The sequence below is a fragment of the Ixodes scapularis genome, unplaced genomic scaffold (genome assembly GCF_016920785.2).
Source record: "Ixodes scapularis isolate PalLabHiFi unplaced genomic scaffold, ASM1692078v2 PGA_scaffold6__148_contigs__length_123643588, whole genome shotgun sequence".
In the NCBI taxonomy this organism is placed as follows: domain Eukaryota; kingdom Metazoa; phylum Arthropoda; class Arachnida; order Ixodida; family Ixodidae; genus Ixodes; species Ixodes scapularis.
The window spans coordinates 45093669-45115663 of NW_024609881.1; the positions used below are offsets into that span (position 1 = coordinate 45093669).

At 51.9% G+C, this 21995-nt stretch overlaps 3 protein-coding genes across 3 annotated transcripts; all 3 read right to left on the minus strand.

The window, feature by feature from the left end:
- Positions 1 to 14061: 14061 nt before the first annotated feature.
- LOC121838469 (uncharacterized protein K02A2.6-like) lies at positions 14062 to 14907 on the minus strand. Its single transcript, XM_042294747.1, has one exon. The coding sequence runs from the start codon at positions 14905 to 14907 to the stop codon at positions 14062 to 14064; it is 846 nt and encodes a 281-aa protein (XP_042150681.1).
- A 213-nt stretch (positions 14908 to 15120) lies between these two features.
- On the minus strand, positions 15121 to 17649 carry LOC121047967 (uncharacterized protein K02A2.6-like). The gene is made up of 4 exons (XM_042294748.1): positions 17218 to 17649; positions 16075 to 17172; positions 15475 to 15654; positions 15121 to 15207 (listed from the first exon to the last, which is right to left on the minus strand). Exons 1-4 carry the CDS (start codon positions 17647 to 17649, stop codon positions 15121 to 15123), a joined length of 1797 nt encoding a protein of 598 aa, XP_042150682.1.
- A 1045-nt stretch (positions 17650 to 18694) lies between these two features.
- LOC121838296 lies at positions 18695 to 20308 on the minus strand. The gene has a single exon (XM_042294456.1). The coding sequence runs from the start codon at positions 20113 to 20115 to the stop codon at positions 18796 to 18798; it is 1320 nt and encodes a 439-aa protein (XP_042150390.1). The 5' UTR covers positions 20116 to 20308; the 3' UTR covers positions 18695 to 18795.
- Between the last annotated feature and the right edge of the window lie 1687 nt (positions 20309 to 21995).

A 21995-nucleotide genomic window follows, 5' to 3' on the forward strand; every position in this document is an offset into this window, starting at 1 on the left:
TTTGCGCCATTCCTGTTTGTTGTTTTTCGTCTATACTCTGCTTTAGTTTATATCTTTATCAAGAACGTTTTTCTTGCATCTACGTGGAGCAGCAAACCATCACAATGTCTAGTCAACTAGCCCACATCCAAGCAATGTTTGTATAATTAGCATCCCTGCTGTTACCTATTCTTATTTGTCATTTACGATTTAAATTAAAAAAAATTGGGCTGTATGTATGTTGATACTGCCTAAAACTTGGTCTGCCTCAACGGGGAAGATTCTCCCAGCTGTAGATGAGAAATTTAGCCAGGCAGTGCCGTACAACCGCTAGCCTGGGGTCTTTAACGTCCATCCCGCAGTAGTGTTCCCGCTCATTCACACTGGAGGCGGATCCGCGTTCGCAAAGCGGTTGCGAACGCGGTAGTATAAAGATCCAGTACAATTGCACGCGCACTTGATGTCATCGAGTGCGCGTGCAATTGTACTGGATCTTTATACAACCGCGTTCGCAACCGCTTTGCGAACGCGGATCCGCCTCCAGTGTGAATGAGCGGTTACACGACTGCACGCCGGTACGATGCTCATCAACATCGAAACGGGCAGGGGTGGGGATTGAACCCAGCATCCTGGGTTCTGCAACGGACCTTTCGCTCGACGTGCTCCGAGCTGGTGTGCGCTAGCCCAGCCGGCCACCAATCCCCCGATTTAAATAAAATAAAAACCCTTCACTGCGGAGCGTAGGGAAAAATCGGAGCTACGCTGGGGAACTCGCCGCCGCCTGGGGGGTCGGAAATGTAAGAGGGGGAGTGGGAAACTCGCCGGGGCGGAGTCAAAAGAAGCTCCTCCCCTCCCTCGTGACGTGGCATCGGAGAGATTCCCGCCGGAGGCGAGCTTAGCCCCCCAGCCCGCCGGTACAGCCCAAAGATGGAGAATGGCAACCTCCCGGTTTGTCGTCTGCTAGCGAAGTCGGGCGCGTGCCCTCTCTCGTTTTACCCCGCCGAACCTGCTGAATTTCCTGGATGTATGGAGAGGGCGCCGCTGTCGAACAAAATGGTGCCGCCCAGAGAGCGCTAAATGGAATGGTCTATATTTCTGACATTTTATTTCTTTTATGACACAGGCTTGCACGGCAAACCACTTCAGCATTCGTGTGATTGTCATAGAGGGTGATTATACTGTTTAAATAATAACTTTAAAATTACTGCACATTAAAAGGCTTCCCGTGTTTATATTTCTGTAGGCGTCACAACGTGAAGTTTAAAATGGGAATGCAATACGCCATTTATGACATACTAAAAAGACTAAAAAAGTGTAGTTTTATTGTCTTTCATGCATAATGACCGGTGAAAAATCAACTAACAAATTTATCAATTGATTTGTGTATTAAACGGTAGCAATCAGTAGGATTAATTTTTAATCAAACCACAGCTTCAATCAACATTCAATGTTTTATGAAACCTATGGTCTGTGTGAGGTACCAAAAATATATGGGACCAGCTGTCGTGTACAAACCACAACACTAAGATTATGGAAGCATCCGACTTAATAATAATCGCTTTCCTGAATTTCCGTGCATGGGAAATGATACTCAATATCTAGGGTTCTGCGTTTTCGGTGTTGTTGTTTTGTTTTTGTTTTTCTAGAAATTGGGGGCATTTTTTTTTTTTTTTTTGGGGGGGGGGGGTTCGATTTCTCCTACAGATTCAATGTTTTTTGTGTGAATTGGTGAAGTCATAACCAATTTAAACAAAAACCACGGAATCTGCAGGAAAACATTAAACCCCGAAATAAAATACCCCCGATTTCGAGAAGAAAATAAACACCGAAAACGCGGAACCCTAACCATAACCTTTAGTAGGAAGAAACGACAGCAATAACAACAAGCGTTGAATGAGGAGGGCTCGGCTCAGCCGGAAACGGACTTGCGTCATCAAGATCCGAAATTGGGTTGTGTGTATGTTTATACAGCCTAGAACTTGGTATGCCTCAGAGGGCGACGAGTCTCCCAGCTGTAGGTGAGCAATTTAGCGAGTGAAGTACAACCGCTAGCTTGGGGTAACGTGCACCACCCAGTAGTGATACACCAGGCACGCCCCCCCCCCCCCCCCCGAAATCTCCCATTTTGCTGGGGCCTCCCCTCCCCCTCATACAGCATTTTGTAATGGGCGGCCGCTGACTTTCCTTCTTTATCAGAGTGGAAAGGCTGAAAGTTCTAAATTCGCACCGAACCTGAGCGCACTGAACGTAGTAACTTAATGAAACTTTTCTTTTATTGGAATCTCGCTTTATTCTAAAAGCTATAGGCTGATTCAAATTACAAAAACAAGCAAAAAAAACACCTCCTTCATGACGTCCTTGGTTGCTTGAGTGGCCGTGAACTAGAGGAGGGGTAGTGAGCTCAGCGAGCGCTCACCGCTGCTGCACTCCGCGTCAACGGCTCGAGAGGGCACCACTAAAGCATGTTCTGGATAGGCTGTATGAAGCGGGCAGCCAGGGCGGCTCGCATTGCATTTGCTGCGAGATTAAACACTAATTTGGTATGACACTTCATTGGCCACGAACGACAACAAACACGGGATAAAGATCAGTTCAGAAAAGCAGCCACTTCGTGCTGCCATACTGCCAAACCTGCTCCGAAGGCCTTCGGAACCGGTCGGATCCTCAACCGCAGCGGCGCCGGGTACATTCAGGACCTATCTACGCTCACCGCTATACTCTGTTTCACCTTATGATGTACCACAGGAAAGGCTACAAGTACGAGCTCCTTGCTCTGGGGCACATCTCGGCGGCACAAGCTCTCGTGACTTAATTAAGAGTGGCTGCCAACACTAAGAGCTCGCGCTTTTAAAAAGAAGCTTTTAGCGGCTCTGACCAGTAGTAAGGCCAAGACCAAACACGACACATAGCATGCACTTTCAGCACCGCGGGTCGCCTTTGTAGGTAGAGAAGGTGTCCGCGTCGGTCCGGTTAAAATATGACGCACTGATATTTAGTTATTCTCTCCGTGCCCGCTGGCTTGCCCGAACCCCAGGAGATGTGGAAACCACAAAAAAAGGTAGACGCTTAAATATGATTGCAAAGCCCCTTTCATGATACCTGCAATTTTACATAGCAGCTAGATGACGGGACAATCAATCAAATGCTTGGCGAAATTCGAAAATGCATCTATCTGTCCCCTACTATCAATGCACTGGCTGCAATCGTGAAAGACGTCAATAAGCCGTGTTTTTTTTTACATTAGGTAGTTTTATGTTATTTTTGTGTCAACTGCAGTTTGTGCACCTTTGTGTCTAATATCTGCAAGATAGTATATGTGAAGCAAAATGTATTAGTGCAAAGCACTGTCTCCGGACTATTAATGTTATGAACTACTCTGGCATACCACTGCTAAAGGGTCACTTGCAGTGCCAGTTTACCTTTTCATAGTAGAGTGAATATTTATAACAAAGATGAAGAGGTTTTCAGTGACATTTCTAATACAAAAAGATCTACAACAGTGGTTTGTGATTATGATCAAAAATGCCTCAAGCACTATTTTTATGTGAACTAATGTGCTATTTTGTTCAATATTTAAGGCTTTTGCTCGGTACGAGAGCATGCAGTTAATGTTAATAAGATGACGTTGCCAGCATGATCAACAGATGAGTTTTAACCTGGGTTACAAATGATGTGACGAGTTAAATATTTGTATGAATTTCCTTTCCTTCCACTTCTAAATTAGGGATGACCTATATTCGAATATGTTTTTACTCTGAACAATTTTGATTACTTCTTGAATGTCCAAACTAACTTGTAAAGCTCCTTGCTGTCAATTCGCTTTGTTTAGGGGATCATTATCCAAGGGTTCTTGTTTTTAAAAGTAGTAACAAACCCCTTAGTGCACTGAAGTGGTGTATGTCTTTTCCACGTGGTCTAAAATTGATGGTTATGGTGCTTGTACTGTGACTATTCTTTTCTCTTGCAGCCCAGCTTGAACCCCACCATTGGCGTCCTGGGCACCACTCTGAATAAGCTGCTTCAGTTGTGACTTGTAGCAGAAAGTTTCTGTCACCCAGTTCATCGTCATCTCTGAACCAAAGCCATTGGTCCTGCCTGCTAGTCACCACTTGAGTAAACGTTGGAATGGTGCAGTGTGCTTGTGTAAATAAACTGTTGAAGTTGTGACAGTATATTTGTTTTTGTAGGTAATCAGAATTATTTACTTTGAAAGATACCATCCATCCATCCATCTATGATCCTTCATGCCATAAAGTATGTACTGTTCCCAAAGTAAAATTTGACAGTCTGGAAGCTGCCGCTGGCATGGAAAATTGTGATGGCTCACGCCTGCAAACTACATGTATTGTTTTGTGAACCTCCTCCGACTCCCTTGTGTACCTGAGAACTTAGGAGGTCAGTTTTAAGTCGAAGGGGGATGGCCTATTTTTATTTACAAGGAAACTTTTGTACTTGCATGTGCATTATGACCCATAGAGGCTGAACTCCATGGGACGAATATGCTGTGAAAAATCTAATTTTGCCCGGCGGCTTTTGTTCTGCGCATGGAATCGGCACAGTGGCTGCTACGTCCCGCACAAAGTGAGTATGTTGTAGGGCGACATTATTCAGTTATTCGTCGCATATTTCGCTCTATGGAGTTCAGCCTTAAGCTGTTGCTTTCTGGGACTGGGAGGACTAAGGTTTTCATGTTCCAGTATAATAACGATAGTTACATTCAACAGATGTATGTTTGAAAAGTAGACATTTTGGCAAAATTCTGCCTGGTTCGGTGAGTAATAATTAAAGAAGCTGCAGGTACTCTAACCAGCTGTGTTTAAATAGCCCAACGTTTCGCGGCCTACTTGTTCACGGGTGACGTATTTGGCTGGGTGTTTGTCTTTCTCTTCTTGTCGCTGCCTTTAAATCAATCTCTCCTTCTTGTGACGCCTAGAAGCCCGTGAATATAACTGCTTGGAAAGGTTCAGGTTCTTTGTATGCTGAATATGCCATGACTCTTAAAAGAGTCAGTTTTTCCAGGTTCGGAAGGAACTGAAAAAACGACTTTTTATAGTTATAGATAATTTCAGCATACAAAGAACAACCAGAACAGGTGGATCGGTACCATCCCAAGCAGTTATATCCACGGGCTTCAGGGTGCAACAAAACGAGGAGAATGATTTAAACGGCAGCGACAAGGAGAAGAGAAACTCCCAGCCAAATAAGTTGCCCGTGAGCAAGCAGGCCACAAAACATTGGGCTATATACACACTGTTGGTTAGAGTATCTGCAGCTTCTTTTATTAACAGATGTATGTTAAAAAAAATCAAAATACATATAGCTTAGGCTTCACGTACATGCCTAGGCTATTAGGTATTTAAAAGGAAAACAAGGATGAAAATAGAAAAGGTGTGAAATGGCCAACTCAAGATCGAGTTTAAAAAAAATGGATACAAATATTGCACTTTTCCTTTTTTAAGTATGGCTTTCCACCATTGTTAATTCAGCCTTTATTTCTCTATTGCCAAGTACTAGGCAAACTACAAGTTCTCACAATGCTGCCTTTTTGATAGTCTGCAAAGGCTGAAGCGATCAAAACAGTTTTGCACCGTTTCCTGCTTCGTTGCTTAATTAGGTAAGTATATTTCGCTGATCTTACACACTAGTCGCCCTCAATAAAATTAACACTGACCTAAGTCGGGGAGGAAAATAAAACCGGTCCACCCTTCGTGCTATGGGTTTTAGTTGGGCTAGTTGGTACATACTGTTGGCAATCGGGTCATCTGAACACGGAAAAACGGGACACGAAGGAAAGCACTGGACAAACAGCGGTCTATTTATCCAGTCATTTCCTTTGTGTCCCGTTTTTTCGTGTTCAGCTGACCCAATTGCCAACCCTACGTGCCTGCATAATTACAAGGGAGCTTCTCCCTTAGCAGGCAAGCACTGCGGGAAAGTAGCAGGGAGAGGGGCTCCTCCGTTATTGTCCCAATCCCGCTGGTCCCCATTAAATAAAAAAGTGCGCGTGTAGCTGCACTTCTTTTTTTTTTATGTTTCTTGCCTGAATTGGTGAGTTTAGTAATTAGGAAAATCAGAAAGCTCCCATACAGCGGCCGTGCACCGCGTAGTCGGGCTTCTCTACGGTGCGTGCGCACGGGGAAAGTACGCCCAAAGGAACCATGGAACGTTTTTCTTCGTTTTAAATAATGCAGACTCGACGTAATCACTGCTGTGGATAATGCATAAGACGCTTTTGTTTCTAACTTTATCATTCTTGCAGAATCCAAACGCTGAAAAAAAGGGCACAAAAAACTGAAATTTCATGTCGGATTTTATTTTCAGTGCATCAATCATCCGATACCGCAGTAATTGTTAAGTATACTTTGGGTGTCGAAAAAGGGCCCTCGTATATTTTTCGAGCTGAAATATACATTCGTATAGAACAAACGTTTTAAACTAACCAGTTAGAAAACATTTCTCGTCCGCGTTTTTTCAGATAGGCCCAAATTCAACAAATTATTTAGGTAATCTTTCCTTGTATATAATTTTTTTTGTTGTAGTTGAAAGGGTATGTTGTTGTTACCCTCCGCGCGCCCTTACCTTATTGAGGCCGGAGTGGCTAACGGCTGCCATTGCCATCGACTTTATATATATATATTGTCACGGGTGGTGAGTCGTGACCAATAAACAAGAAATAAACAGAAATAAATAAACGTTTAATGTGGCGAACTTGTGCCAAAAATAAAGAAGGAAACAGAAGAAAGCAGAGCGTCGCGGGCGTCGAAGTCGGCGTGTCAGCAGAATCGAGCGCTGGGGCGAGACTGACTCGACAAGGTCGCGGGCGGCCTCTTCTCTAGAGTGCGTCGCTATCTCGAAGATTCGGCGAAAGCGGCTCGAGCGTCGCGTGATCGGGCGAGAATGAACACGCACTTTCTAGAAAACAAAAGCAGGAATAAATGATAGAAGTTACATGCGGTACATGAATAAACGAGAACTTTCTGGAGGTCCGTGACCGAGCGTTGCTTTCTCAGCCCTGGGCGCGGCATTATCCCCCCCTTTAAAAGTGCATCGTCCCGATGCAGCACAAAAACGTAAAACAAAAAACAAAAGGACAGCAGAATTGCTAGCCGGAGTTCACAGTCCACAGTTCGCTCGTCGACGAGAGTGGAGAGTCCTATCTTTCGTAATACGGCTTCAGCCGGACGACATGCACCACCTCGGGTCGCGGCTGACGTCTTGCAGATGGGCGCGTTCCGTCGGGTAGAACTTCGTAGTTCAGATCGCCGAGGCGTCGGATGATCTTGTAGGACCCAAAGTAGCGCTTCAGGAGTTTTTCGCTGAGACCGCGACGACGAATCGGCGTCCACACCCAAACTCTGTCTCCGGGCTGGAAGTGGACGTCGCGGCGACGAAGATTATACCGGCGAGCGTCGACATGTTGCTGGTCTTGAATTCGTAGTCTGACTAGCTGGCGGACCTCTTCTGCCCGTTGAGCAACCACCTGGGCGTCATCGCTCCCGTCGTTGACTGACTCGTGCGACAGCATAGAGTCTAGCATAGTCGTCACCGCCCGGCCATACACCAGCTGGAAGGGCGTCACTCCTGTGGTCTCTTGCACTGCTGTGTTGTAGGCGAACGTGACGTAGGGCAGCACTTCGTCCCAGGTCTTGTGCTCCACGTCGACGTACATAGAGACCATGTCGGCGATTGTTTTGTTGAGCCGCTCCGTCAACCCGTTGGTCTGCGGATGGTATGCCGTTGTTCGACGGTGTTCCGTGTGGCTTAAACGCAGGATCTCTTGGGTCAACTGTGCCATAAACGATGACCCTCGGTCTGTGATCAGTACTTCGGGGGCGCCATGGCGGAGGACGATGGACTCAATGAAGAACTTGGCGACTTCGACAGCAGTCCCCGAAGGAAGGGCTTTCGTCTCGGCGTAACGAGTAAGATAATCGGTGGCGACGATTATCCAGCGGTTCCCCATCGTCGACGGTGGAAAAGGACCCAGCAAATCCATTCCAATTTGCTGGAAGGGCTTGGTTGGCGGGGTAATCGGCTGAAGGAGACCTGCTGGCTTTGACGGTGGTTTCTTGCGTCGCTGGCACTCATGGCACGATCGTGTGTAGAGATGGACGGTCTTCGGAAGCTTTGGCCAGTAGTACTTGTCACGAATCCGGGCAAGGGTCCTGCTGTAGCCGAGATGTCCGGCCGTTGGGTCGTCGTGGCACGCTTGAAAAATTTCTTCTCGGAGGCTGGCGGGGACAACCAGTAGCCAGGGGGTTTCGCTGGTTCCGAAATTCTTTCTGAAGAGCACGCCTCGCCGCAGGACAAAGCTCGGTAGGTCCCGAGAAAAGACCCGTGGGACAGAGCCTCCTCGACCTTCGAGGCTGTCGATCACGGAGCTAAGTTCCGCGTCGTCGCGTTGCAGTGCCCTCATGTCGGTAGCGTCAACTGCGCCTAGAAAACGGGCGTCGTCATCGTCGTCCGCGCCGGAGATTGGAGGTTCGACTGGAGCCCTAGACAAACAGTCAGCGTCATTATGCTTGCGGCCGGACTTATGCACAATGGTTACGTCGAATTCCTGCAGTCGAAGGCTCCAGCGGGCGAGGCGTCCGGACGGATCCTTGAGGTTTGCGAGCCAGCAGAGGGCGTGGTGGTCTGTGACCACGCGAAACGGGATCCCGTACAAGTACGGGCGGAACTTGGTTATTGCCCAGACGACAGCAAGACATTCTTTGTCGGTCGTTGAATAATTTTGTTCTGCCTTAGACAGCGCCCGGCTTGCGTAAGCGATTACTCTCTCTGCCCCTTCTTGTCGCTGAACGAGTACCGCACCGAGACCGGTATTGCTGGCGTCCGTGTGGATTTCAGTCTCCGCCGACTGGTCAAAATGTCCGAGGATAGGGGGCGACTGGAGCCTTCGCTTGAGTTCGTCGAACGCTTGCTCTTGCTCCTCTCCCCACTGGAACTGCACGTCGTCTTTCGTCAGATGCGTCAGCGGTGCAGAAATTTGCGCAAAATCACGAACGAAACGTCTGTAATAGGCGCACAGCCCAAGGAATCTTCGAACGGTCTTCTTGTCCGATGGCTTCGGGAACTCGGCGACAGCGGACGTCTTGGCGGGATCAGGGCTTACACCCTGAGCACTCACGACGTGGCCCACGAATTTGAGCTCACCATAGGCGAACCGACACTTGGAAGGCTTGAGGGTCAGCCCAGCAGCTTTGAAGGCCTGTAGAACGGCTCGCAGTCGTCTCAGGTGCTCGTCGAATTCGCTTGCGAAGACCACAACATCGTCGAGGTAGACGAGACAGCTTTGCCATTTCAAGCCGGCAAGGACGGTGTCCATAACGCGCTGGAAGGTTGCCGGCGCTGTGCACAGCCCGAATGGCATTACTTTAAACTCATACAGTCCGTCCGGCGTGACGAAGGCCGTCTTCTCACGATCTCGTTCGTCAACCTCAATCTGCCAGTACCCGCTCTTCAAGTCCATCGACGAAAAGTATCGGGCGTGGCGTAGTCGGTCCAGGGTGTCGTCGATGCGTGGCAGTGGGTAGACGTCCTTTTTTGTTACGGCGTTCAGTCGGCGATAGTCCACGCAGAACCGAAGAGTCCCGTCTTTCTTTTTCACCAGGACTACCGGTGAAGCCCACGGACTGCTTGAGGGCTGGATAATGTCGTCGTCAAGCATTTCTTGTACCTGCTGCTGGATGGCTTCCCTTTCTTTCACGGAGACCCTGTACGGCGGCCGATGCACAGGGAGTGCGTCGTCATCAGTAATTATCCGATGTTTCGCAACCGTCGTTTGGCGCACTTTCGACGACGTGGAGAAGCACTCACTGAACTCGGCGAGAAGGTCACGAAGTTGTCGTCGTTGTGGGGCTGGGAGGGATGGGTCGATGTCGAGCTCTGAGGACGTGATTGTCTTGTTCTGCGTCGGAGAGGCGTCTTCTGAGATCACGGCGATCGCGGCTGAGCCTTCAATTTCCTCGACGTAGCCCACAGTTGTACCCTTTGTAAGGTGCTGCGACTCTTGCCGGAAATTGGTGACAAGGGCTACTGTACGCCCGTCCTGGAGCTCGGTTACGGCTCTTGCAATGCCAATCCCTCGTCCGAGGAGAAGTTGGACGCTTCCTTCCAGCAGTGCTACACCGCAGGTGGCTCCTTCGGTCCCGACGGGCACAAATACACTCGACAGCGGTGGCAGGTTTACGTGGCTGGCGAGGACTCGCACTGCAGCTAACGTCGGTTTGGTATTTTCCACCGATGGGGCAGGCTTCCGAAGCGTCAGCTTGTTCTCCGCAAGGTCGATGATGGCGCCGTATTCACACAGGAAGTCCATTCCGAGAATGACGTCCCTCGAACAGTCTTGCAGAACGACGAACTTCACAGGGCATGTTTCGCCGTGAATCTCGACGCGAGCGGTGCATCTCCCGACTGGTGTAATGAGGTGTCCTCCGGCGGTTCTTATTCGTGGTCCATCCCACGGCGTCATGACTTTTCGAAGGCGGCGGGAGAGCCTCCCACTCTGCTCCGGTGTCCACGAGTGCGGATGCGTCGTGGCCGTCGATGACGACGTTTAGGGTATTGGACACCACTGCAGCGGCGTCGTTTTGGTCTCTGGTGGCGTTCGAGTGGGGGCCCTTCGACGTTCGTGGAGGATCTTGGCGTCGGTCGTCTTCGGCAACTCCACCTCCAGGGGTTGCCGCGCCTAGTTTCCCCGGCGAGGAGCGAGGGGGGACAGGCTTTCACGTCGCGGTCGGTGCATCGGCGAAGCTGGACGTCGCGGTGACGGCGAGCGGAACTCTCGGGGGGACGCAGGCTCGGGGGACTGAGGTCGTCGCAGGTACTCGTCGATCTCGATAGGGCGTTCACCATGACGGGGGCGCGGGTCGTTCGGGTGGAACCCGCGTAGCCCGAGTCGTCGGTATGGGCATCGGCGGTAGGTGTGGTCCGCTTCCCCGCAATGGAAGCACAGAGGGCGTCGGTCGGGCGTTCGCCACAGGTCAGTCTTGCGGGGTGCGCGAGGCTCCGGGCAGGCGTACTGGACCTGGTCGTCGTGGCGTCGGTCGTGCTGCGGCGCAGGAGACTGACGTCGGGGCGGCGTGACATAGGTGCGGCGAGGAGGCGGTGGCCGTCGGGCCACTGCGGCGTAGGTCAGGGCGGGCTCTTCGGGTGGTGCTACGCAGGCAGGAGCCTCCGGTTGAATTGCCCGCTGGACTTCTTCGCGCACCACTTCGGCGATCGACAGCTCAGCCGGCTAGTTGGCAGCAGGCAGCAGCTTCCGGAGCTCCTCCCGGACGATGTCGCGGACGATTTCCCGAAGGCCGTCGACACCGGTGGCGTTCAGGTCTAGTCGGCAAGATGCGGCGGTTCGAGGAGCAGGCACGCCGGCGAGTCGATGGTAATGGCTTGCTCGGGCCGACAGCGCTCGCTCGATGTTAGTGGCTTCAGCCACAAAACCGTCGACGGTTGTCGGGGGATGGCGGACAAGGCCCCCAAAAATTTCAGCCTTCACGCCACGCATGAGGACGCGGAGCTTCTTCTCATCGGCTGCCTCCGGATCGGCTCGGGCACATAGGCGCATGACATCCTCTACGAAGCTGGTCACGCTTTCGTTGGGGCCCTGCACCCTTGTTTGGAGAAGGTCCTCCGCTCGCTGCCGACGGTGGTGGTTGAGGAACGTTCGCTTCAACTCCGCGGCGCAGGACTCCCACGTAGTGAAGGACGCTTCGTGGTTTTCAAACCAATGCCTCGCAGTTCCTTCAAGCGCGAAGTAGAGATTGTGGAGGTATTGTTCAGTCGTCCATCCGTTGTGGCGGGCTACACGTTCGTAGTGTTGCAGCCAGTCTTCAACGTCCTCGTGGACGTCTCCATGGAAAGGCGTTGGAGTCCTGGGTGCGATCGGCAGGTACACAACGGCAGAAGCGGCCGGGGTCTGCGCCTGGTTGGCCATCGTCGTCTTCGGCTTGGTCGTGGGTGGCAGAGGTCCGTGTTCCAAGGGTAGACCTCGGATGCGGCGACTTGACCGGGTCTCGATCTGGACTTCGTCGGGTCCTCCGGAGCTGGGGTTTGGACTTGTACTGCGGGAACTCGGAGGGCTGCGCTGCACGGACATGCGGTACCCCGCACCTCCACCAGAATGTCACGGGTGGTGAGTCGTGACCAATAAACAAGAAATAAACAGAAATAAATAAACGTTTAATGTGGCGAACTTGTGCCAAAAATAAAGAAGGAAACAGAAGAAAGCAGAGCGTCGCGGGCGTCGAAGTCGGCGTGTCAGCAGAATCGAGCGCTGGGGCGAGACTGACTCGACAAGGTCGCGGGCGGCCTCTTATCTAGAGTGCGTCGCTATCTCGAAGATTCGGCGAAAGCGGCTCGAGCGTCGCGTGATCGGGCGAGAATGAACACGCACTTTCTAGAAAACAAAAGCAGGAATAAATGATAGAAGTTACATGCGGTACATGAATAAACGAGAACTTTCTGGAGGTCCGTGACCGAGCGTTGCTTTCTCAGCCCTGGGCGCGGCAATATATATATATATATATATATATATATATATATATATATATATATATATATATATATATATATATATATATATATATATATATATATATATACCCACTTCTGACTCTTGTCCAACCGCCGGCTAGCTGAACAAAGCGAGATGTCCGTCGTCTCAAAATTAGTCTACTTCGTTTGACCTTGCGATGGACCGCAGCTGGATTGACTGGGATCACCCGTAGCGTACGCTACGCTCTATGTCAAGAGCATGCACTCATTTTCACCCAAAAACCAACGCATCTAAAGAGAACTTACAACCCTCCCACGCTTTCTGGAAACGTGAAGATGACATGTATTTCAGTCAATTAAGAAATATTTGCTTATGTTATCTGCGGAGGTTGGCACAAATTCTACTATACAATGCAGCACACGTACATACATATACGTATATATATATATAAATATTACACAATATCACAACGCAGTGCCAGCAATTTTTTGCGGCTTATACGCGGGGCCATGGGCTAAAGGTGCACCTCTCCGGTAAATATAATCGATTTTGCAGTATTACATAAGCTTTCGTCTGTAACAAAAATTTAAACTACGCTTGCGTGACTCATTTTTCAAAACAGGAAAATTGTCTAAATAGTTCTTCAGGGAAAAACAGGGGTCTCCAATGAAAACAATATTTGATGTTTGCTATAATTTGATGGAATGCATTTATATGGTTTTCACACGGCCTTACACCACTTTTGGGCCGTGCCAAGGCGCCCCTGATTCCACTCCCTCTCCTCCCATTCTACCCCTTACCCTTTCTTGCGTGAAAGCAACTTTTTTTTTTGTCATTTTGGTGAAACACTGGAAATTAGGTGAAGATATGCAAAGCCGTCACGAATCGCACACACTTGAGCTAAAGCAGAAACCTAATACAAATGGCACTTTGGACAAGAACTCATCAACGTTTTATTATGATTATTTACTACCTGGAACGTGTTATGGGGAGTAATCATTGGCGGCCATAGCTGTAATACTTGCACTTTGCACCATCAAGATTGCCGGTCTTATCAGCCTATTAATGTGAGCTCTTTCCGAGCATGCTCTCTAGATATCGCCCTCAAATATGGCGTCCAGTGAATACCCTATACTGCCTGTCAGAAAACGATGTTTATTGATTCGATTAGAGAGCGGATTATATGATGCTACGCTGGCTACGCTATGGCTGGATCTCTGCGTCTGTGGCTTTTGCTCTGCTTGGCTTTCTCGACAGTCCAGTGTCTTTTGCTTGGCTTGGCTTCCTTGACATCTCCCTTTTTTTCTTTAGAGATCAAGCCTGACGACTGGTTTGATTATGCGACCTGATTTGGTAACGGTGGTTGAGTCTGCCGGGTTCTCTCGCTGGGGGCTGGGGCACACTCGGCTGTCGGTCACAGGCTGTGGCGCATATGGCTCGATGCTGGTAGTATGAGTTTTTGCAGCGTGGTGTAGCTCAGTCTTAGTCGGACAAACAAAGGACGTATTGCGACGGTACTGTCCCTTTGGCGTCTGTACTATCACAGACCGAGGTTCTTCCGAAAGACGTACGACAGTTCCAGGAACTCATCTCCTGTTTTCTTCCCAAACTTTGACTTTATCGCCTGGGGCCATGGCAGGGGCTCGTTTGGAGTGCTGGTCAGCGTAAGTCTTCTGCTGGTTGCGCTCGTGACGCAACTTGTCCGGCACGCTTTGGATTATTTCGGGCTTTTGTAGCTTGTGTGTGGGAACTGGAGTTCTTGTCCTCCTGCTGTACAGTCTATGTGCAGGTGAACCCAGTTCTTCACTCCTTGGCGTGTTTCTGAAACTGAGGAGGGCCATTTGTATGTCGCTTCCAACCAGAAAGCATTTTCGGAGAATCCCTTTTGCAGTCTGAGCGGCTCGTTCAGCAAGACCGTTTGACTGTGCATACCTCGGACTTGAAGGCACGTGTTGGAAGCCCCAGACTCTGCTAAAGTTCTTGAATTCTTGTGCTGCGTAGCAGGGACCGTTGTGTGTTTCAATCACTTTGGGGACGCCATGAGTTGCTAGCCACTCTTTCATGACGTTTACAACTTCTTTTGACGATTCTCCTGAGAGCTTCTTGAAGTCTAGGAATCCAGAGTAGCTGTCGACAATGACAACGTAGGATTTTCCTTCGAAGTTGAAGGGATCTGATGATACTCTTTCCCACGGGAGGTCTGGTATTTCTTTGAGATGAAGTGGCTCTCTCGCTGGTTTCTTGTCAGTTGCTTGGCATGTGGCACATCTTTCCACGTAGCATTTGATGTCTGTCGTTAGCCCTGGCCAGTATACAGTCTCGCGGGCTCTCTTTAGACAGCTGTTTATGCCTAAGTGTCCCGCGTGGATCTGGACGAGCAGTCTGTTTCTCCAAGTCTTCGGAATGACTATCCGATCGCTTCTGAACAACATGTCTTCATCCACAGCGAGTTAATCTCTAAATGACCAATACAGCTTCATTGGGTCACTGAGCCCTCTTGTGGTGATTGGCCATCCTTCTTTCGTGGCTTGGATCACTTCTTGGATTTCTTTGTCTTGGGCAATGTCCCTCTTTAGTTCTTCCATTGTTTCAGGTGACATGGGTACAATTGCCATCACTTGTATGTCATCTGTATATGGACCTGCCTACTCGTTCTTGATGCAGTCTCTGCTCAGTAGATCTGCGATCACGAGTTCTGTTCCTTTCTTGTAGACGATTGTTGGTGCGTACTGCTGTACGTCAAAGAGAAGTCTTTGTAGTCGAGGAGGGGCTTTGCTCAGCGGCTTCTTTGCGATGCTTTCGATCGGCTTGTGGTCAGTCTCGATGGTTAGAGGTCTTCCATAGATATACTGGTGAAATTTCCGGCAGCCGTATCGGATCGCTAGTGCCTCCTTCTCGATCTGAGGGTAGTTCTGTTGTGCTTCCGTCATTGCTGCTGAGGCGTAGGCAACAGGCTTTCCTTCTTGCAGGAGAACAGCTCCTAGGACTTTTGAGCTTGCGTCCACTGAAAGGGTCATAGCACCATTAACGTTGTAGTATGTGAGTGTTGGTGCACTCTTCAGCGCTTGCTTGATTTCGATCAGTGCCTTGCTCTGTTCCTCTGTCCACAGGCACTCAGTGTCCTTGGTGATGAGGTTTCTCAGTGGTGCAGTCTTGTCCGCAAGGTTGGGCACGAACTTCTGGAGATACTGGACCATCCCTAGCAGTCTCTGTAGCTCGGTCTTGTTCTTTGGTTCATTTAACTGGTCGATGGCGGCTACCTTTTCTTGGTCCATCTTGAGTCCTTCTGCAGTGATTTTGTGACCAAGAAACTTGACTGCAGGCTTGTCAAAGACACACTTGTCTTCGTTGAGTTTAGTGCCAGCCTCTTTCAGAGCATCTATGACCTCCTTTGTAGTTTCTTGCAGCTGTTCGCTCGTTTCGGCATACACCAGGATGTCGTCCATGGAGTTAACGGCGTTCGGAATCCCTTCCAGGATTCTGCTGATGACTTATTGAAAAACTTCCGGTGCTGTGGCTATGCCAAATGGAACTCTCTTAAAGCAGTACCTGCCCCACGGAGTGCTGAAGGCTAGATACTTTTTGGTGCGCTCTGACACTTGCATTTGCCAAAATCCTTTCTTGAGGTCTAGCGGAGTGAACCGCTTGGATCCTCTGATATGCGCAACAATTTCTTCCAAAGTCTTGAGAGGATAGTTTCGTCTTATGAGAACTTTGTTCAGTTCCACTGGATCGATGCAGATCCTGATCTTTCCTCGCTGCTTCACAACAACCATTTCACTGCAGAATGGAGTTGGTTCTGTGATTTTTTCGACGATTCCTTTCTGTTCCGTGCTCGTGAGCTTTTGCTTGACTTCATCCATAAGCGCATATGGGACCCTTCTTCGTGGCTTGTTTTCCAGCTTCTTGCTTGCTTCCTCTTTGGCATCGGCATCATAGACAAAGTTCTTGATGCAACCGATGCCTTGAAACATTTCGTCATCTTCTTGCGTTGCTTGGACTGTGTGCACTCTCTTAACGAGGTTGAGGAGCTTGCATGCGTTCTGACCCAGAACTGGTGTCACGTCAGAGTTCCCAACGAGGAATTTCAGTTTCGCCGGCTCATCACGGACAGTGCATGTTTCTCTCACCTCACCGATCACTTGCATCTTGTGATTGCTGTATGTTGCGATTCTTTTGACTGGCGAAGGGAACGCTTGTAGTCTCATGGCTTGGACATTCTTGTTTGGAAGGACATTGCATTGCGCTCCTGTGTCCAGTTTCATGACAACTTTAGTTCCACACTTGAACTGGATTTCTCCTTGCCACACTGTCTTGCTTGTCTTGGTTCTCAGCTCCGACACATACATTTCTTCTTCAGGGTCTTCGTGGTTGTCGATGGCATGGACCTTGTGTTGCACCATACTTCTGCTTGATCGGCACACTGCAGCAAAGTGTCCTTTCTTTTGGCACTTGTTACACGTCTTGCAATACGCTGGACATTCTTTTGGTCTGTGAAATACTCCACAGAAGCTGCATGTTTTTCTTGCCATTCCCGAATTCGCCGGCGCTTGCTCTTTTGTCTCCGCGACAGTGTTCTTTCTCGGTAGCTGCTTTGTCTTCTTCGTGACGGCGTCGACAGTCCTCGTTTCTTTGTTTGCGATTTCTTTGAGCTGCTGTGACGCCTGTTCGCTCGCCTTGCAGAGATTCACGGCTTTCTGCAGGTCGACAGTCGGGTCGCTTAGCAGTCTTTCTCTGACATCGTCGTTGGTGATGCCAACGACAATGCGATCGCGTAGTAGTTCGTCAGTCAGCTCACCGAACTTGCATTTCTTTGCTTGTAGTCTTGCGGCCGTCAGAAACTCGTTGAAAGTCTCGCCCTCTTTCTGCTTCATTTGATTGAACCTGTACCGTTCGTAGGCATGGTTGACCTTCGGGTGGAAGTGCTCTTTGAACCGTTGCTTTACGATGTCCAGGTTTTTCTTGTCGTCTTCGCTCAGTGCGAGCGTTCGGAACAGGTTCTGTGCGTCTGGGCCGATGACAGTCATGAAGTTCGCTACTTGAACTTCGGGAGGTTTCTTCTGTAACTGGATCGCTGTTGCGTACCATTCATAGCTCTGAAGCCAGTCGTCCCAGGCCTCTGGCGACTGCGACGACAGATCAAGAGGCCTCGGGGTCTTTAGACTACCTTTCATAGTTTCGGAATCGGCGCTCACGTGTGTCGGCTTGTTTGTCTTGTTTTAACGGCGTCTTCTTCGCTCCGTCGCTCGAATCGGTGGCTGTATCGTTTCTGCTGAGGTTCTTCTTTCTTCTTCTTGGTAGATCCCGCTTCTGTCACCATGTCAGAAAACAATGTTTATTGATTCGATTAGAGAGCGGATTAGGGAGTTTTAGAATAACGTACGCAATTTTAGCGCACGCTAGCGCTAAATTTAGCGCTAGTATTAGCGCACGCGACGCGTGAGAGTTTTAGAATAGCGTTTCTCCGTCGCGACGCAAAAGCCCAACCATCTCGCGCTTGCGACGACACCGAGATACAGTCACAATTTTTATTTCACACACGAAATGCTGAAACTTTAGAAAAAAACAAGTTTTTTTGGTTCAGAGTATTAATTTAGATTTGTTTAAACATGAGAATGCGACGCGAGCGGTTGACAGGTCGTGTCCGCTTGCGTCGCCTCGGCAAGAGAGGTCTCGTGTACTGACCTTCGCACATCGTACCTTCGCCGTGAAATGTTCGCGCGTCGCAAGCATCAAGTTGCCGGTGATCGTTGCCAAACCGAGTACAATGTCGTCGCGTATTGAAAATCGCAGTCGCGAGGATGCCTCCGACGTCGCACTCACGACGCCGCCAAAGCAGCCGCCGACATAACCCTGGAAGCCGCCATTTTTTTAACTCTGCTCGTCTTGGCTTTAGTCAACTTCTCATCACGAATCCTCCTTGGAGAAGCGCAAAGACTCTTTGCGTACGCACGCTAATTCCGAGAAATAGCGCACGCTAAAATTGCGCACGCAAAGCGCAAAACCTGGTTTGCGTTCGGAGCATGCGCAGTGGCGACGACGCTATTCTTTGCGTACGCAAGGCTTTAGCGTGCGCTGAGTTGAGTTGAGTGCTTTATTTTTTTTCTCCAGAAAACGGACCGTTTTTGCTGGCAGGATGCCTGCATGTCACAGCCGATTGGGGGAAGGGGGGTTGGGAGTATAGGTAAGAAAAAAAAAAAGAGGGAGAAAAATAAATAAATAAAAAAAAAACCGGTCGCTTGTTATCGACACGCCGTGGCGCGGCGGGCGGCGCTGTGATGTCGTCCTAGTGTTCGTAGATTGTGGGCAGCCCTGGGCGTTCACATAACGTCTGTGAGGCCGGTGCTGACCAAGTAGGTGGCCAGCGCACGGAACGCCCGCTCTGTCCCTGCCCGGGGCAGCCCGGGTCGCAGCAACTCGTCCAGAGTGCCGCTGGGGCAGCCGAGGGCACCGTATGCGTGCCCCAAGTTCGCCCGCGCGTCTGAGAAGCGCGGGCAATGGCACATCAGGTGCTCTGCGTCTCCGTGGGCGCCGCAGTGCCCGCAGCTGTCATCGTGGTCGGTCCTCCACCTCGCGCGCCCGGCGGGTGTGAAGCTGGAGCCGGTACGCAGGCGGTGCAGGACGGCCGCCACGCCCCTCGTCAGCCGCCTGGGGAGCCTGGGAGGAAGCGGCCCGCGCTCGAGCTCGGGGTGGCTCAGCGCGACTCGCCGCCGCACAAGCAGACGTGCGTCCGCGAACGGCGGGACTGGCGAGAGGGGGCATCCAGGGTCGTCGTGGGCCCAGGCAGCCAGTTGGTCCGCCCTCTCGTTGCCGGACGTCCCGCAGTGTGACGGTAGCCACTGGAAGGCGATGGTCCAGCCCTTGACCTGAAGCTCGCCCACGCGCGCCACCACCTCCCTGGCCAGCTGTGGTGAACGGTCCGGGGAGCGGAGGAGGCCCAGCGCCGCCCTCGAGTCCGCCAGTACGACGACCCGAGCCGGCTCGTTCTCGTCGAGGAGTCGCAGGCCAAGCTGCAGCGCCGCGAGTTCTGCCGTGGTCGATGAGGCATGGAACGTCAGGCGCTCCGCAGCGGTCCTCCCTGTGTCCTCGCGGAACGCCGCTGCTGTCGCCGTCCTGGTGGAGTCACGCACCGAGCCGTCAGTGTAGAGGCGTGCCCAGCCGTGGTAGCGCTCGTCACAGTGATGTTCTGTGAGCTGGCGTGCCACTGTTGGCTGGACGTTCCTCTTGGCACTCAGGTTGCTCACCAACAGCTCAGCAACCACGACTGGCGGTTCATTCGGCGGAGGAGGTGCCGTGTAGCGGACTGGAGCGCCCGCGATGTCCCGCGGCCGCGTCAAGGTGTCGGCGAGCTGTGCCCGCCGCCCGCTGATGCGTGCGACGAGGGATGCGGCGCTCGGAGTTTCTTGCATCCTGATGAGGTGCCGCAGTGCCCGCTCGCCCGCCGTGTTCCGGACTGTGTTTACCCCGGCCTCAGCCAGCGTCAGCCTCGATGAGGCGTGTCTCGGGACACCGAGGCACACTCGTAGTGCCACGCGCTGCGCCTGCTCGATGCGCCCCCACTGGTGCTCGGTGAGAGCGAGCAGGGGCAGCGCGTACAGGACCCGGGCCAGGGTAAGGCCGCGGTACAGCTGCAGCATCATTCGCTGTTCTGTGCCCCTGCGGGCTCCTCCAAGGAGGCGAAGGATGTTGGTGGTGGTCCGTGCCGCTCGTAGCGCGTCCCTCACCGCTGGCTCCCAGGTCACCCGGTCGTCCACTCTTAGCCCCAGGTACGTGGCCTCTCTCCGCAACTCCAGCGGTCGGCCATTGATGGAGAGGGTGAGGTCGAACGTTCGATGTGGGCCGTTGTAAAGCGCCACGGATTTAGGGGCCGAGAGCGTCAGGCCGAGCGTGGCCAGGTAGTACTCCATGTTAGTGAGGGCGCGCTGGAGCTTGTCTTGGACGAACCGTCTCCGCCCACCGTGGTCGCTGACCCAGATCGCGACGTCATCCGCGTAGGTCGCGATCTGCAAGGGCACCTTGTATCGCGGCCCGACCCGCGCCGCGTGAGGGAGCGCTGCGAGAGCCACGCTGAAGAGGAGCGGGCTCAGCCAATACCACCTAGAAGACAAGGCCTGCGCATGACGTTTCGTTAGTAGATCCCCGACCCGCCCCAAGCGGCAAACACCCCGAAGCTTGACGAGAGTAGGGGCCGCGTCGCAACTACGTCACATTCACTTGCGGCCGCAGCTGTGAGCGTGACTGCTGAGCGCGAGCTGATAGCGAGCTTCCAGTGCATTTGCGACGTGCACGCGAACGCTCCCTCGGCCAGGAGCGCGAGCTAGCACGGGTTCCTGGCTTTGAGACGCGCATTTCTAGCGCGCGCGCTCGTTCTGCGGTAGATCGTTTCGAAGCAGCTACCCGGGGTATAAACAGCGCCTTCGAAAATGGCGTCCAGTGTTAGCGTCCAGCGTCCAATGAAGGGCTTTTCAGCCCTTCGCGCAGCAGTAAGGCAATTTCGCTCATGCATTTGACGCTCCACGTGAACGACTAACTTCATCGTATGCTATTTCCAAGAGACACTCTTCGTGAGCATCTGTTTCATTATCTGTTACACAAACCACCGAAGCAGGTGATGGAGCAGACGATGTAGCAGACGATGTTGCTCATCCGGGCTAGCTAGGGGGCGCTGAGGGGATCTACTAGTGATGACGTTTAGAGGAGGAAACGCGCAGGCCTTGTATTCTAGGTGGTATTGGCTCAGCACGCTTCCCTGCGGCACCCCTCTCGTGAGCGTCCGCGGTGCGCTGTAGAGGCCCGACGCCCGAAGCCTGGCCTCGCGCCCCTGAAGAAACGCTCGGACGTAGCGGAGTGCTCTCCCCCGCACGCCAAGTCGTGTGAGGGAGTCTACGATGGCGCTGTGGAGCACTCCGTCAAAAGCGCTGGCGATGTCGAGGAAGACCACCCCCGTGGTCCTCCTCCTTGCTTTGCCGTCCTCAAGGGTCGTGGCGAGGTCCGCGATCGCGTCCGCCGTGCACCTCCCCCGCCGAAAGCCGGCGTAGCAGTCCGGCAGGGCTCCCACCGTCTCGAGGTGGTGCACCAGTCTGCACATCACAATCCTCTCGAGGAGTTTCCCGACGCACGAGGTGAGTGCGATCGGGCGGTAGGAGCTCAGCTGGTCCGCCGGCTTGCCCGGCTTCAGCACCGGGACGACGGTCGCTGTCCTCCACTCCGGGGGGAGGACCGCGGATCGCCAGGCCTCGTTGAGGTGGGCCAGGAGGTCTGGATGGGCGCTCTCGTCCAGGTTCCTCAGGGCTGCATTGGTGACGCCGTCCGGGCCGGGGGCGGAGCGCCTGCGGGGCAGGGCTGCGATGGCGCGTCGCAGCTCGTACATCTGCAGGTCCCCTTGGCCTCCGACCATCTCGTCCGCTGTCGGGGGGGCAAAGCGTGACCACTGGCGTGGGCGCTTGGCGGGGCTCGGCGGCAGGGGGGGCGGGGCGAGGAGCGCGTCGGCCGCCATTTCGACGGCGTCCTGTGTCGGAAT